At 40.7% G+C, this 18,175-nt stretch overlaps 1 protein-coding gene across 1 annotated transcript in view; it reads right to left on the bottom strand.

Moving 5' to 3' along the window:
• Window positions 1-18,175, bottom strand: part of FHDC1 (FH2 domain containing 1) — a 30,786-nt gene that overhangs the window by 11,357 nt on the left and 1,254 nt on the right. Inside the window, exons 3-6 of the mRNA XM_010138872.1 lie at window positions 11,772-11,833; window positions 11,081-11,183; window positions 2,541-2,626; window positions 2,355-2,455 (exon numbers count right to left, since the gene is read on the bottom strand). Coding sequence (XP_010137174.1) covers window positions 2,355-2,455; window positions 2,541-2,626; window positions 11,081-11,183; window positions 11,772-11,833 — 352 coding nt within the window. The remainder of the gene's footprint in view (window positions 1-2,354; window positions 2,456-2,540; window positions 2,627-11,080; window positions 11,184-11,771; window positions 11,834-18,175) is intronic.

Here is an 18,175-nt window from a genome sequence, read left to right as displayed (position 1 = left end):
GCAATGTGCAAAGCGTCTCATGCAGGTGGTTAAGTATCATCACCACCACCTATTAATTCCACTGTGAGGCAAGGGTTTGGCACCCCGCAGGATCCACTTCCCATCTGCTGGGACTGGGCTTTTCAACAATTATTCTTTTTGGGGGAGACTTGGCCATCGAGCCTGAAAAGATATCAGGCAATGTTTAAATTTTCTTTGCTTACCCCACTCCCACTGTGAGTCATCATTTTATTTCTGTATGGTCACCAACTCAGAGCAGTACTAATTTACTTCAGTTACATCAAAGATGATTTAGCACAAAGTTATGTTCAGTGTGATGCAGAGTAAAATGAAATAAAACTGCCTTTTAAAGCTTTTCCATCGCAGAAGCCTGTTTTGTACATATTTTTTTTTCAAAATGCACAGCAGCGTTCTATCTGAATCCATGCACCTTTTCACCCAGCCACATACAAAACCAGAACAATACATGTGCTTAAAAGTCACCAGAGAGATTGCCTTAGAAGTAAGAATAAGAAATTCAGAACTGTTAAGAGTTAATAAATTAGCATTACACAAGCAGCACAGTGAAACGAGTAACTCCAAATTTGCAAGTGCCCATATGGCAAGAAAAATAACATGAGCTGGTTTTAATGCAAAGTAGTAAATTTTACACTGATGAACATAATAAAAGGTGGAATATTTTTGATTGCAGTGTAAATACTTTTAAAAACTATTTTGCTTCAAAGTTCACATTCTATAATTTACCTTGCATTTAACTGTTCAACACAATACACTATCATTTCGGAAGCAGACAGCCCTTGAATCTTTGGCATTCAGTATCAGCAGCCTAAAAACACTGAACTAATTAAACAACCTTTGATCTAACAAGCTATAGGTGAGGAGGCAATGAGGAAGAAAGAGGAGAGAATACAAAAGAGAATACCAGATTTCATAAGGCCAAGAGGAGAAGGCAAGACTTTGCATAGTAAGAGCCTGCTCAGCGTCACTGCGAGTTATATCCACTTGCAGGCTAGGTGAGAATCCATCAGGCCACACAGACCATTGCAACCATTAGTGATAATCAGCATCAGAATATAAGTAAATATTCTCTCAGCTTAATCACAAGGAAACATAGAAGACAGAAATAGAAAAGCAGATACAATTCCTAAAAAACTTCAAGCTATCAGCAAACCCTGCAGTGAAAAGACCAAATGGCAAAGAGCTCAGGACAACTGGACTAAAACCAGGGAAGCTCAGTCAGTCTGATTTGCATGGCTGGCCTGATGCAGGAGCTGCGGACCAAAGCATCTCCTCTGCAGCCAATGAATTCATGAGTTCACAGATGGATGTCCTGGCTGAAGGACATGAAGGACAGTAAGGTGTGGCTCCTTTTATACATAACATATTTCCTCACATATGTCTTATTGCTCAAAACACAAAGAACAATGATTTTAAAGATATCTCAATAAAAGGCCAAACTCAAACCTCAGCTGAAACTAAAGCACATTTTTCTGTGCCAGGAAGGACTAGTTCAATCCCCAGTGGTGGGAAAAACACACCAGGCTTTTCTCCCGTTCCTTTCTCTCATGGTTGAATATTTTTACTACTTGCCTTTTATACCACTAGAAGCAGTCTAAATAATGCTCTAGTAGCCTGTCAAGAAGTTTGCCATCATGAAATGAGAATTTCATCTTGAGAAATAGGAAAAATAGGCACTCAAGGCATTTGAAAAGGTCAGCATTACTATTTAACCAAAACCAGGAATATAACTGTTTTCCTGCAGAGCAGAAGACACAACACCAGATTACCTTATGAACAACCAGCTGCAGCATTACAAACCTTGTGAAATGTAGAGAACAAAAGAGAAACAAACATAGAGAACAAAACCAGAAAACAAAAGAATAGCAATAGTATTAAAGATTTTAGTCCATCAATAATGCCACCTCAAAAGGCAAGAGCAAACAGAGAAATTTGGAAACATAGAGTGTTTTTCTCTATGTATGTCTGAAAGAGCGAGCAGAAAGGTGTAATAATCACATTCAATCAGAGAAACAGAGATGCATGAATGAGCAAACTGTACTTCAAAGACGATTTACCCTTACTTGGCCATGCACACCTTTGCTGCTCTCAATTTCAGATACACTGCTTGTAGATTTTGGTCATGAACTCACTGCTAGTGCGTCCAAAGTGTCCAGATTTTTGATTTTGGAAGCAAAGATTTGCCAGGCACACCTTGATGGCGTTTGTCAGAGGGGAGTTAGCTTCCTTTTAATAGCTAAGGTACCTGAAATTCAAGCTCTAGTCTTCATAATGCAGACTAATTAACATGCTAACGAAAACAAGAGTATTATGCATGTCCCAACATGCTTAATTACCTTTTGTAGCCCGTCTTATAATTTTCATGTCATCCTGAAGAGAAGCACAGGAGGGTAAGAACTCCCTCTCTAACACCATGGCTTCAATCCTAAGAGCATAGCTGGAGCACACAAACAAGTAGGTTTAGCACTGACAGCCAAAAGAGAACCTTTAACGTGAACTGAATAAATCTAGTATCTCCTTACTTTGGCACCTGGATTAGTAAATACATGAAGGAATCGGCTTGAGACAGTTTTGATACATCTCCATCGAAGGCTTTTAATTTCTTTACCTACAAAAGAGAAAAAGACACCAGCAAATAATTTTATCAAAGATCAAGATTAACTTGCCTTTGGAAGGAAAACACCTTGAAAAGCTGTAAATTTAACAGGAGGCATTAGAGTCCACTCAGTGACTGAATGGCTTCTCTGGCCAAGCTCCTGTAATTTGCACCCACCCCTACCACAAAAAAATAAAACCAGTAACATCACTCTTCTTCCCAAAACATAGCTACACAGTCCAGCAGGAAAAAAAAATGGTAACATCATTCTGATTGGTGGTTCTGATCAGTGATTTCTGATCAATGACTGCTCTCATCACTACGTTTAGCACACCGCTGTTCTGGTTTCCCCAGAACTGGCTCTTTTCTTTCCAACTGGTCCATTTACTGTTCTCTAGCTGTTTGCCCAGGAAATAGCTGCTTAAGTGATGATCTGAAAAATCATCCTTGGCTCTTCAACAACTGTGATACACACTTGGGCATAGCTTAAAGTTAACTGTGTTTGGCACTGCCAGCACAGGGCTGCCCGGATCTCTCTGGCACAATGCAGCTAATGTTTAAGTTCTGGGTTTTTTTCCAGATACTTGCTTCAACCATTTCTTCTAAAACTCTCTTAAGGGGTAAACCTTGTGCTCTTGAGTTTGTTGCTGTTTTTTTCTGCATTCATATGAAATATTTTAAAGATAAATTCTATCTTGCATTTTAAGTTACCTGTTGTTGGTACTTTAAGAACAACATTTATACGAAAAGGAAATATCACTGCATTAATTTTGTCAATCTTCCTTCCCAGCTCCACCAAAATCCATATATTTGCATGATCTGGAGTGATCTGCCCACATAATTACTATTTGTTTATATAAAAGAACTGGAAAATACATACACATATGTTTAAGCATAACTAACGGTGTCCAAAAGCAGAGCTCAATTACACTATTTCTTCATTCAACCAACAAGTTCACACCCACGATCAGTTGTATGTTTCCACACCAGCCCATCATCCTTCCTTTTTACAAACTTTCACTTAAAACCCATTCACAACCACGAAACGGTGTCCAAAAGCAGAGCTCAATTACACTATTTCTTCATTCAACCAACAAGTTCACACCCACGATCAGTTGTATGTTTCCACACCAGCCCATCATCCTTCCTTTTTACAAACTTTCACTTAAAACCCATTCACAGCCATGTTTACCCTGATGGTCTTTGGTTCCAGAGAGCATATTAAGCTATCCCGGAGAAAGGCACACTAGATCAGGACATCAAGAGCTATCGAGTTGCCATGATTTAGCAAGATATCCACAGGCTTTTTAAAGCATCAGGCTCCAAACTGAGCATCAGGCTCACCTAAGTTATTCTTCCGCTTTCATAGTAAAAAAATAAGTGACTTGTTGTAATGGAAGACAACATACACTGTGCTAAATTTTAAATAAATTCTGGACTAGCAGGAAAAAAAAGGATTCTTTTAACAGCTTTGCTCTGCTTTATTCCCATTCTTTTTCCACATCATAAAAAATCAAAAATGTTGAGAGAATGTTAAAAAAGGAAAACAAAACCTGCAAACTAAACCCAGAATAAAAAAACCCTTCCTTTTCAAAATAAAACAGACAAACAAACAAAACCCCCCAAAACTTATGATTGAGAAAGTGAATTCTAATCAAAGAGCAATTTTTATTCAGGCTACCTAACTCCATTTCCCAACATCCCCATCCACCCCCATCAAACTCAGGACACTCAGACAAAAGCTCCTTCTGAAGATAAACAGCATACCCTTTTTTCTGAGGCATGAAAAAACTCCCAATTTACAGAGTCATTCAAGAAGTTTGCCAATAAAAAACAGGAAAGACCAGACTTGACATTCCTGATATTTCTAAGGTGTCAAACAAGCAAGAAACAAAAATAAACACTTTTTCCTACATCACAAAGTGGGGGGTGGGAAACATCTATCTCAGTTAGCCTTTGCAGGTGTTCTTTAACCTAGCTTCCAAAAAAATAGTGGTCTGCAACCTAAACAACAAAAATTACAAATTCCCCAACCTCATTTTAGTATGTTGCAAATATCAAAGTTTGCCTGAAAAGGATATGGGCATTCAGATTTGGGGTGGGGGTAGAGGGAGAAAAAAAAGAAAAGCAGTCGACCAAAAAAACCCACCCCAAATCACCAAAATCAAAATCATATAAACCACAGGCAATTACAGGAAGATGCAATTTTAAGATTTAAATGCTCAGAAAGTGAACAACAAGAGATACCGAGATACTCACAGGAATATTAACTTATTCATGCCACCTGTACTATCTTCAAATATACTTTTGACAGTAAGTAGCAATCACTGTTATCTATGTGGAATGTTAATTTTACAGACACTGGATGAAATCCTCTTTCTTCTATCCTATTATATTAGGAAAAATACCCGGAGTGGTACAAGGGAGTACTAAACCCTAGAATCCATGCAGAGGACCAACTTTCCTGTATGTGCACAACAGAAGACATTGACGAGGCTGCTTTCTGATGGGTGGGATGGGGTGTGAATGTCACAATGCAAAAAGCTTCGGGCAGGACTCAGTCCAAAAGGGAGTCTGGATAATCCCCCTCAAAACAAAAATGTGCTCACCACCTGCTTACCATTCTTCCAGCCCACATCAGCCACCTTATGCCCCACTGTCTTTGCCTCAGAGGTCCATGACTACCTTTATAAGAAACAGCAAAGCAGCTCACTTGACAAGCCCCAAACCCAAGCAAGTTGGAGGATAGCAAACCATTCCACAAACAGAGGACAGAGAGAGAAGAGTTGTGAGGTCCTTTTCATCCTGGAATTCAGCACTGCATAGCCTGGTTCTCCATATATTTTTAAGTTTTTGACACAGGAGACTAAATGCTCTGTTAGCTTGGCCTTAAAACAGTAAATAGCCAGGGAATAGCTAAGGTAAAGTTAGGAAAACAATTTATTTTGTGCTACCTTTTTATTACATGTTTCATAATCGAAAAAGACGAGTTACCTCACCATGAAGCAGGAAAAAAAGGAGAGCGCTATTTGACTTAACTGATGCTACCTGCAAACTATAAGGACAGCTTCTGAACCCCAAAGCTAAAAATTACTGAAACACATTCTGGATGGCAGCCCCTACACATTCCAAGGGAAGGTACTCAACAGCCCAGGTGATTGGCCTCTTCTCTCTGCAGCCACATTGTCCAAGTTTTCCCTAAGAAAACTGAGCTTCTCTGATGGCTCCTAGAAATGAGGGTCAAATTCAAATACCAAATACAGCCAGGAACAGCAGAGAAACCATGGGGATTGGCAACGTTCACTACTAACCATGTTAACAGATATAGTAAGTAGGTTTATAACCAGATTGGGAACACAGAAGAGCTAAAAAAAAAGTAGTTTATTTGAAAATCACAATGAATAACTCTATCACTTCTGGCCTCGACCTCCTCTCTTCAAGCACAACAAGATCTTTTCCACAGTGTGCAGCCACATACCAAGATACAGCACTGTATACATGCAAGAGAGCATAATTACATGGTATGCCCAGTTCTATATTACTCAAACTGGGTTCAGAGCTACCAATTTTGTTTTTCATTATATTTGTATATGGAATATGCATTTGCACTCTCCATGCATGCCCATGCACACTAAATCAGGTTTCAGATACAGAAGGTTCTCACACATGTAATTCCCTTCTTTTAAAAAACAGTTATGAAACAGAGGAAGCCTGATCTTTGATTTGATTTGTGAACAATTGCAGTAGATAGGACTGTTTCAAGTATCTCATTACTCCTCAGAGCAAAAAGCTACTGCATCCCTGTCACTCAAGTCTTCAGTCATTTTTGAGCTACCAGGAGCACCTACTTCCTATTAGTGGGATTTTACTACTTTATGGCATAACCAGGTATATTGGACTCCTGTGCAGGATCCTTGAAGAAGAGTTTAGATCAGTACACCACTCATCCTCATATACGCTTGTAGCTAAGATTTCCTCACATTCAATCAAGTAAGTGAAATATCCCCCACGTTGAAACAGTTAAAAAATACCAAAGCCCCAAAAGGCATCACAATGGAATCCAACTACAAGAGCATGTGGGAAAGCAGCGGATGTATGAGGTGGGAAGGCACCATGGGCACGCAGTGGCAAACCTCTACTGGAAATGATAAAAAGAAAAGGAGAGAAACCTGCAGCGACCATAAGGGGTGAAAAAGGAATCGGGAGATAAAAGCTAGAAAGGATGGTCAGCCACATACAGCACTGGCTGAGGAAAGGAGGGGGCAGTTAACTACACAAATATGGTTTGAAAAGAGTAGAGCTGACAGACAGAAACAATTCCAGTAAAGCAGGTGACAGGTGACTAAGGTTTTAAAACAGTATATGAGCAAAGGACAGGCTTGAATATAAAGGAAGTTAAAGACACTGTGTTGATAACCTGGGTGTGCAAGTGTGGGGTGAGCTGATTAGCAGCACGATATGCTCTCTTCTGTCTATATTTAAAGTGCAAATTCTGGCTATTCTAGCTCGTTAAACACTGGACGCTCTGAACTTTTACCAGTCCAGGCCTGCTGAAGAGTGCAGTGATATGCATGTAAAAGCAGCTAAAAGCTTCACTTCTGCTTTGGTCAGGATGCCAGTAAAGGACAGCTGTCAGCCATTTTAACAAGATATTGTTAAGAAACAGCTCGGAATCTTTTTAGATGTGATATAGCACAGAATATTAGATGTGATATAGCACAGAAGGCCATTGCTTCCGTCAAATCAAAGCCTCCCTGAAAAAAACACAGAGCTGCAAAAGGGATGAAGCACAGGAGATTCCAAACAGGCGTTACTTCCTCTTGCAAAACTGCTAACCACAGTAAGCTGCAAAGAGCAGGACTTCTAACAAGTCTTACACAAAGTCAATGATCTTATCTTGTTCGTGTGTTAAGAATTTTTATACCTTTTCTTGGTCTTTTTTTTTTTTTTTTTAACCACTGTATGTGGCTTTTGCCACACCCACAGCCCTGAACAAAACACTGAGTGGAACCTTCCAGCAAACTCCAGGTCTACCAACTTCATGAACTTGCCAAGTTTTTCCAAATTAAACATTTGAAAATACCCAAACATTTTCACTTTAACAAAAGACTTCGCAGCACTGCCAATATTTCAATAACAGTCTTACTCAGTTTGACAGGAACATCAGCAAAGAGCCAGTATTTGCCGTTTAGACACAAAAATCCCAACAGCTTTCATAGGTGTTGGGATTTTTCATAGAAAACAGGTATAAAATTACTAGTACTGATGCCTATTTCTGCATGTTAACAAAGCTGCCACATTACAGTACTTCAGAAAGAAGAATAATTTTGAAGACAACACATGCTAAATGTATTTGTGAGCCTGAGAACATAGCCCCCATTATCAAAAAGCTGTTCCATCTCAAAGACCCTGGAACATCCATCAGGTGCCTGAGATAATATGATGTAAAATATGTCACATAAGTCTAACTGGGGACCAGGGAAACATTCAGGTAATGTGACTATATATCACTACACTTCTAGATAAGATATGATTGAGTGTAAAGCCAGTGTTTATTCACACTAGATAAAGTGTGAAGGTTGTTGGTAAAAAAGAGAAAACATGACGATCTAGAGTTGTCCTTTCTACAGCTGTGATCAGGAATGGTGGTCCTCTCTCCCTCCTTTCACTTTTACAGAATTTATGCTACAATAAAAAGTAGAAGACATCTCCAAACACAGTTATTGGGGTGGAGCACATACCTGGCAGGGGATACTTGGCTGTCATTCCAACCTGCAAGACAACTGTGCTACTGGGAAATGTGACTGTAAATACCTGAGCTGTTAAAAATAACAGTATGCAAACAGGAACTGCAGAAGCCCATCCACAGTTACACCAAAACAGTTAGTGCTGGTAACTGCATAACAACTAACCTTTTAGAATCTGACCGCCTAAGTTTCTGCTTACATTAATTCAACCCCTTCAACAATGAGGAGAATGGGAAGTGTCTCAGGGTAATCCCAGGGAACCCTTGCTGAGGATGGGTGCAACATTCTGCAGGGTCAGGCCCGTGTGATGACACCTGGCCAAAGCTATCCTGTGTGATAGGACAACTAGATCAAAAAGAAATTGGGGACTATTAAACAGAATAGGGACCAGCAGAACAAATAACGGCACTTCATCTGGTATCTCTAGTGGTTTTGGATTATTTGTGCGTGGAGAGGGACTGTATAGTTCTGATGGCTTCCCTTTAGCAAACTAAAAGTAAAGCACTATTCCAGGAGACTGGTATCCAGATTAAGAGGCAGATAATACACTAAAAAAACAAGGGGACATATAAGAACAACAAACATACATTTAGGGGAAAAAAGTGCTGAGAAAGATGAATAAAGCTTTAAATAGAATGAATCTTTTAACTGTCGACGTTAAAATTTTAGAAGCCACAGCAGTAAATGAGTTACTGGACCCACTTATTCTTTGAACATTTGAAGCACGAAGACATGAAGGCACTGAAAACATTTTTCCATACCAGCAGAAGCATCAGTCCCTCACTCTCAGGATCTTCTCCCTGTCCTGCCCCTCCAGGCAAAAACCTCTCTCTCAAGGCGAAAACCCCCAAGAAGTTAAACATTTACGGGGAGAATAACAAAGGGAAATGGGGGTCTTTCATTTTCTTGATGGTGAGCGATGAGACCTCTGAAGCATAGAATTAATTAAATATATACAAATACCTGCATGCTGGGAACAAGCCTTTTCTCAGCCTTCCCTTGGGAACAGCAACAATCTAACATCTAATGCCCCTTAATTTCTAATATTGCTCTGCACCATAAAATCTATTCTATCAATTTCTCAAATGCCTCTTTAAAAGTACTTCCATAAGTGCTCTGGCCCCACGATCTTGAGGAGCAGGCCTGTTGTCAAATCATGTACTATGAAATAAATACACCTTTTCACTCTTAGCAGCACTTACTGGATATCTAAAGCATCTAGCTGAGAACTGCAGACAAAATTCTGATAAAATTCAACAACTTACATTACAATTCTAGCTGAATTACAACATTTACATCACACAGGAGTATGCTACTTGAAAAATTTTCTACTTGTAAAATACCGACCAAGATCTAAACCAGAAAGAAGAAAAGACTCCAATTTGCTGCACAGACACAGTTAACTAGCAATCACTTTCCTTTAAGTTATTCCTTCACTGTTCTTCTCTCTCTGACTTTTTCAGAGGAAGGAGGAAAGTCCTGTTTAAATACAGGAATATATTCTGAAATCAAAGAGGGAGGGCGGAGTAGTTTTGAGCTCCCAAACCTACTGTCACCACTTTTCTTTTTCTCAGATTAATTAATTACATTTCAACTTGTTGACATCCCCCAACTCTAAAAAATGTATTAATTGAACATAATAACACAGTTCTTACAAGATTCCCTGCAAAAGCAGCACAGTTTAGGGTTATATATTTGACAGCAAAATAATATAACATGTTTTGCTGTTGACTAGATCCGAGATTTGCTGCAGCACAGAGGAAACAGAATGCTTTAACAATATGACCTTGGAGTGGTAAAGCATGTGAGTTGAGGTTGATCTATCTGTATGTGGACTTTAACTAGCAATTTCCCAGGTGTCAGCCATCACCTTGATGTGAAGCACTCAAGCAGTTGTAATGCTAATTTTGGCAAGTTTGTGGTATACATTTCTCTCAAGTACATACAAAGGGGTCAGTGCAAATACATGAGCAGACAAGGAACTGTGCATCATTAAGCAGGGCTCCCTTGTCAGTCCATGAAGCTTCACCTCCTTAATCTGTCAGTGGACTTGAAGGTTGGGACTGGGAGGGGAGAAAGCAGCACTTGCACGTTGGTCACACGGTGCGCACAGGGACGTTGCAGAAGGTGCTGTTGGTAATTCTGTGCCTTCTAACAGGTCTCCTTTGGAGCATTAAATCACGTTACCAAATTCGCACACCGAAGAAGCCTTACTGCCCTGTTGGAACCCAGTGACCTGGGCCCAGGAACAGGCAGATCCCAGGTGCACCAAGCAGGCAGCAAACCATAAGGGGGAGGAGGCAGTAGCATAGGGCTACCAATTTTCAACTTGCAGGCACTGCAATGGGAAAGCATGAGGCAGGCACCAAAGAAGTGAAACGTTAATTTGTCTGCGTTATGATGCGCTTTGAATCTTCTGATGCCCCACAGCAGAGTTATTTGCACAAAGGAGGGTTCCAGGACTTGCTAAAATGTTTATGGGACAAAACAGACATCATAAGGGACATCAGAGAAACTAAAATACTTGGATGTGAAGGGAATGACTACACTGCAACCTCAATACCAAATGTCAAATGAAGATTAAACTTTTGCACTCGGTGGTTTCCTATCCCCTGGCCTCAAGAAGGTTTTGGGATTGCTCTTTTATGGATCTTCATGAAGGAATCCCAGGCAGTAGAACTCTACAAAAAAATAAGTTCCATGTAAAGCCATTATTTACCTCCTCTGCTTCTGGTAATAATTTAAGAAATTCATGCAGCAGTTCAGAACCATAGGGCTCACTTCTTCCATGATAGATATCTTCAATGATGGATTCAGCAGACCTTGAAAAAACAATTGAGCATACACATTTCTAACACTTGCAGGGTGAATAGTTACATGAATTGAAAAAGCCATGCCTGGGCTACTTAAAGGAATTATAATGAGGTTATGTATCAGTGTCCACAGCAACACTGTTCTAACATCACCTTCAGTGATGCCTTTACTGTAGAGCAACATGATCAGTAAATAAAGACAGCACTGAAACAGCTTGCTCTTAAAAAAAAAATATCCTCACTTCACTCCTTTCTATTAATTCTTTGTGAAGAAAGGAAGCCAGTGAAAAGCAGCTCTCATGCATGCTTACGTGAGATACAAGGGCTTCCCTTAACTATACCTGAAAACCACTTCAACCCGTTAGCAGCAGCAGCAACTAAACGTTTGGTGTTGAGTCACAACGGCACTCAAAACTAAACATAACAGAAAACAGATTATGAAACATAGTTACTTGTGACAAACCTGTATAGTACTGTAAAACCCCACGTGGAACAGAGCACAACATATGCAATACATCTGATGAGAACTACAAAGAACTACAAAGAATTTCACACATCTATAGCTTGCACTAGCTGCATGGAAAAATCAAATCTTACTTTTTGAATTGTTTGAGAAATATTCCAATGTTCATACTTCTTTTTGCATCCAAAATGGAAACCTGGGAGAGAAAGCAAGAGATTAATCTACCAATACCTAGGAAAATCGCATATGATGCGGATATAATTTCTTAGGTTGCTAAAAATAATTGTTAGCAGTTGCCACCGAATCACAGACTAAATGAATAGAGAGAGTCACTCCTTATTGACAAGGATCACGTATTACAGAACTAGTTTTTACCAAGGAGATACACAGCACACCCACAACACCTTTTTCCAAGTAAAGCAAAAAGCCCACAGTGACATTTACAGATGGAAGGAATCAAGATAAGTTCTACTTCATCACAAAGTAAAAACATTCTTCTTGCTTATTTTGTAACACTGCATCTGCAAAACATTGCTCATCTAGTGATACCTTGTATTGCGTCTGAAGGCCACTCGGTTCATGAGCACCACACTTCAAAATTCATGGATTTCAGAGGTTTTGCAATAAATGTGCGGATGGGCGCTACTGATTTCATTCACACAAACTAACAGCCACGCTGATCCATAGAAAGAATGGTAAGTCCATCTTGAATCAAAACCTGAGACATGCAATACTCAAATCTGTTTACTTTATCTAGAAGCAAACAGAAATCTGTAATAAAGTAACAGTCTCTCCCCACCTCCACATTTTTGAAGTTGATTTGCTGTTATCATCTTACATGTACAATTCTGGAGATTAAGCAGAGAGGAAAAAAAACCCCAAACTTCCCTCCCCCCCCACCAATTCATTAAAAAAAAATTAAATAGAAGTGTTAATTCTTTTTATGATAGTTTTTCTTCCTATAACAGCACACAAATTCAAACCCGAGATGTTTGCCCTGTTTTAGCAAATCATGTCCTTAAGGTTAAATTTTACCACAGCTATTTTGGTGATAACAGCTACAAAAGTCATGAGATTTACAAGGACAAGAGAATTGTTTTGGGTTAACAGTGCCACTTGACTGCTACAATAAAATGACTCAGCGTACACAGATGTTCAAGACTGCTGTTGCAGTCCCATGATGTTTGAGGTTTTGACATCTGGAAAGGTGTCTTGACCTCTGTGACAGGGCATGAATTAGAAATACATACACAAATGCAATGTTGGCACTGCCAGGAAACCAAACTGGCTTGCAGTCAGCTGGTGACAGTGCAAATATAGGTATGATTAATGTGCTATCCTCAACGTGCACCCAGGAGACAGCCGCCTCATCTGCTGAAAAGAGTGAATCAAAGTTTTCTGAAATTTTGGAATTTCCTCTCTTCTGAAACCAATGAAGACTAGAAAACACAGGAAATATCAGCATATTAGTTTTAATTAGATGACTGCTAGCCTGAAGCTCTTCAGTCTTAGCGTACGCAAAGATAAGAGGACAGATTGTGGTTTATTCTCCTTGTTATCTTAGGAGTTGAGAGGCCCCCAACACATCATTAAGGAAAGCCCTCAACATAGGACAGGTTCAACTATCTCTCCCCCTGTAGTATCTAATCTTTTTCGAATGTTTTACAGCAGGGACCTCTCACTGACCTCTCAAACTGCGGTTCCAGTCTCTAATTGCTCTGATCACTCCTCTGATTTCTCTGTACTAGTTTAACCCCATAAGCTTTGACAACGTGCTTTGGCTTTTGCTTGTTGAGTTTTTTTAAAGCATATTCACAGTTATTATATTAGTTATAATATTCACATATTATTTTCATTCACAGTTGGTAACTTTTACAATAAAACTGACCATCAGCTGGGTAAGCCTTTGGTTTCCATGGCACAACTCAGATTTACAATACAACCTGAAACAAAACTAGAGGTTTTTTAACATCTTGCCTTGAAGAAAAACAACAGCTGGCAATGTATACAGCTGCATTTGCCTTAACAGCACAACATTAAAATGTCATAGTTATTCTTAAGTACAAGGACCTTACACATACTTCTCGCTCTGTATACGACTGACCTTTTCCCTCTGATTTCTTGTTCAAGCATACCATCAAAACACATAGCTCAGTTTTTTGGTCACTCTTTGCTTGGTGTCCACTTCAAGTCTACCACAAGTGTTTGAAAAACCTGTTACTACTTAACTACTTTCAAAGAATTTCCAGATGGGAGTGTAAAGAGAAAGGGGAACCTGGTGGATACTCCATAAATACAAGATCCTACTCCTTGCACACAAGTGCATTGTCTTCCATCTCGCATTCGACTGCATATTAGAGTCATAACCTTAGCTTTAACACCTGTTCATAATGTCTACCGTTGTTCTCCACTGAGCTTTCACTCCATTTTGTCCTTGCAGGATGCTGTCTTCATATGACTTCCTACCAAGCTGTTGCTTTTTACCCTTTAAACATTAGCCCAGCCTTCTATAAATTCTACTCAGTCTGCTCCTATCCTCTATTTGTACACGCCTTCAGCACTGGTGCCAGCACAGCATACTCGAAATCTCTGTTCACCACCAAAAGAGATTTTAAAGTGCTGTCCACCAGTAATACCCTTGGACTTCTTGACTCAAGAAGTTACACTGGACTGTAATTAAGAATTGAGAACAGACTTTCCTAGTCTCATTGGGATTCTTTATACCAAAGAAAACTCTCATACAGTTTCTCATGATCTAGTTTAGATAAAATCAGGAGAGCTTTTTCCATTCTCAACTTCTTTAACTCTCCTGCCAGATAAAACTATTACATTTTTGTTTATCCTACTCTGGAAATGCCACAATTCTCTCAGATACTTCACATCATCTCAACACCTGCACTTTGCCAGCCAGTGCAAGTGTCACTGCCTCAGACTTGCCACCTCTCCTTCGTAAACGGTACAATCTTTGAAACAAGGACAACAGATTGACTCACTAATCTGCTTCTCATCACCACAGTATTCAGCTCAGCATATTTCTGATATCTGCAGCAGGCACCAATCACGTGGATAACAACAGCATCAGTTTGACAAAAGTCAGTTCACTACTGAAGTATTCACTGTTTTAGATGTATTAAGGGCAGGGGGAAGAATTAGCTTGAGTACCTCAGTGAAGTTGGGAAGATGGTGAGACAAACCTACACCCAAACTGACACAAATTTGCCATCAACAGGAAAGATTCAGAGGAGTTATCTGGGAGACACAAAAAGCCCCACATCAATACTAATTCCATAATGACTGCATAAATGCAACAGGAGCTTCTTGCTATGAGATTGTCAATGAGGAACAGGAACATGACAGATTAGTGAAAGCAAAACATTGTATGTATTCTTTGAACAATGGGCTTCACATGGTGGGACACAGTTTATGAATTACAGCAAGCATGGAGCAGCCTGGTGGCACAGGCTCGGTGCTGGCAGTTCAAAAGGATATCAACAACTTCCTAATTCAACTTCCACTTCACTTTACAACACACTAACCATCACTGTTGAGTTTAGTATTTCGGCCTCTGTTCTCTGAGCGACATGCGCTGCCTGAGGTGGTTGAGGAAAGGTGTGCTTCCACAATGTGGCAGAGTGAACCTAGCAGCTTACTACAGGGCTGTCATGCTCCACATCATCCTCCCTTGTCACGTTCCTAGCCTGCTCCTTCCCTTGGGCAGGCACTGGTACTTGTCTCATTGCTTTTTTGCTGTGTTAGTCCTCTATGGGATTAACAGGTCGAATTAGCTCTCAGGAAGGTGGAATGAGCATCTGAGCCAGCACAGGGAACAGAGAGGGCATGGCAAGGAGCAGGGAGAAGAGACACCCTGCTCACCTCTTCCATCTTCCTTCTCTCTCCTCCTCTCACTAGCCCTTGCACAGGCTCCGGAATTCACCTTTCACAAGCCACAACTCACTAAAATAGCAGAACTCTGCTCCAATATAAAACAAACAAAAGACCACAATAACATTCTGCTGAGCTACTTAAATCTATTTACAGAGGGTCCAATGTCTGTCAGAGCCAGCGCCCAGGTAGGGGGAGGTGAGTGACAAAACAGAAGGACAGTTTGAAGGAGAAAGCAGGACCAGCTCCCTTGGCTGGCAACAAGCTGTCTGCCTGCTCTGCTGCCAGGGTAGCCACAGCCTCGGTGAGTGCATGTTGTGCCATACTGCGACACCACTAAAGGATGGCGAAAGTAAATCGGTGTGTAAACTTAACTCTACACCCCCTACTTTTCAGAGACTCCAATTACAGAGGGCAAATCAAGCCTTTAGTCAAGGAAATATGTTAATTAGTCTCCTAAGGGTTTGGTGAGGGATTGTTTACAAAAGGAAAGCATTTACTGTAGGAGTTTGACTCAAATCTCAAAAGGGACTTCTGTTATAATGATGATGTTTAGTGCTAAGCCTTCAGAACTGGGATTCAACAACCTGAGTTGGTCACCTAAATTCCCTGTGTAAATGACTGGCAAGTGAGGATTACAAGGACATGCAGTACTGTAAGCTCCTGCATGAAGAGAGAACTTTTTCCAAAACTGCTCGTGATTTCATGAGCAACAGCGATCTCTGGAGCAGGTATGAAACCCCTGTCTCCACCACAGGCTCTGGGGGATTGCCCTTAACGCTGGCTGAAGAGCCACTCTTCACTACTTCCACTGAAGCTATGCCTGAGAGGAACTGCTACTGCTCTGAGAGGAGCCCCACTGAGCCAAAAGAGCAGACATCCCGGCCGTGCACTTTTGTAGCACTTTGAACACCTGCTGGTGTTTTTGGATTTGGATCTAAGTGATACTTGAATTTACACACTTGAATTTATCTTGAAAACACACTGTGACATACACTGTACGCCAACTAGACTAATTCCGCTATCTAAACTCCAAGGAACATTTTTCACTGCTGGTTCGTAAAGCACTTCCTCAAATCAACTGTGTTTACACAAAAGGAATAGGTGTACCAAAACATGAAATGCTTTGTCCACCCTCTCCTGCCAGGCCAGCGATGCAGCCAGGAACAGAACTGGAGCTTCCTCAGATCCACGTGAACACAAGGTCACAAGGATGCTGTGTGCCTCAGCCCAACTCCTTTCAACGGTAGGTTCTACTACAGTGAACTGAGCATGCCCATCATACATAAAAGTAAGTGAGCAGCAGCTGACACCACCAGTGACGGAAATCACAAGCATTGCCGGTGCCTCAAATCTGCCTACTCTTGCTGAATGGTACCTGTAGTAATGTTAAGCATGTGAGCTGTTGCCTATCTGCGCTTCTGCACTTCCAGTAACACACAGGCCGTCACGATTATCTCCTTCCCTCCTTGCTAAGTAAAGTCCATTAACACACAAGAAATTACTCATCGCTGTCTGACAAACTGCTGTGGCACGCTTGACAAAGCCTGGCAACAGAGTTGAACATTTTGTCACTTAAGTGGCGTAACTCAGAGGCAAGTCCTGTTGCCTCACCGCCTGCCCGCGTGCACAGGCACCGTGGGAGCCCTGAACCACGGTGAAGCCCTGAACCACAGGCATGAAGCAGTAGAGACGTACTGGACCACCACATCAGTTCCAGACAGATGCACAAAAACACCACCTTGTAGCAAAGCAGGTTTTTGTTTCCTAGCCCTGTATCTTGGCGAAACCTTTGTTTTGCCAGCCTGTAATTTTAATCTCTAACACTGCTCTTAACCTCCTCGGGAGGCCCCAGGTTTCAAGCTGTACATGAAAATGCATGAGTTCTGGAGCACACTGGGGTTTTCTCTGTCCCGGCTATGGTACACTAGGGCCACATTCAGTTTATGAAACTTATAATCATTTTTACTGTAACTAGATCTTCGCCACAGTCCTGAAAGGGACTTCTAAGGAAACACATGAGGCCGGAGTTGTGTACATCTGTATGCAGTACAGGAAGTCCACTCACTGTTCATTCAAAGATGAACATAGTCTGAGAACAGCGCAGAGGTTAATGACTACCTCTGACAATGGCCCCGATTACTCCTTCCTGATGTCACGGTTTCAGAGCCTGCAATACACACACCTGTTTTAAATCCCTTCTTTTAGTCTATGTACCACATGCACAATATCAGTCCATTGTTTTCTCACCTTGTGATCGTATTTGGACATCTCCTGAAACCTGCAAGATACCACCCAGACCCTGTTTTCTCACTAAAAAAAGATACACTGGTTACATCTCTTAACCTTGTCCCCTCTGTGTTTTGTTTACAAGCTAGCATGTATGTGTAGACACACTCCAGTGATTAAATCTGCATTTCAACCCTCCTATTACTTCACGGAAAGACCACTTGAGACAAGTCAATTCGGGCTTCACAAAGAGGCTGTCTATAAATCAGGATTTAAGAACTAGAAAAGCTACTTATCAGTTCACCAGAGAGTGTTTGGACCTGAAAGTGCTTGGTAGATACGGAGACCAGTAACAAACTTCAGACCTTCTTGAAAGGTTATTTTTGTGTCCCGAAAAAGCAGGGTAGATGAAATAAAGTTTTCATCA

This window comes from Buceros rhinoceros, unplaced genomic scaffold (genome assembly GCF_000710305.1).
Source record: "Buceros rhinoceros silvestris isolate BGI_N320 unplaced genomic scaffold, ASM71030v1 scaffold10366, whole genome shotgun sequence".
Taxonomy (NCBI): Eukaryota; Metazoa; Chordata; class Aves; order Bucerotiformes; family Bucerotidae; genus Buceros; species Buceros rhinoceros.
This window is presented reverse-complemented; position numbering and strand designations above follow the sequence as displayed.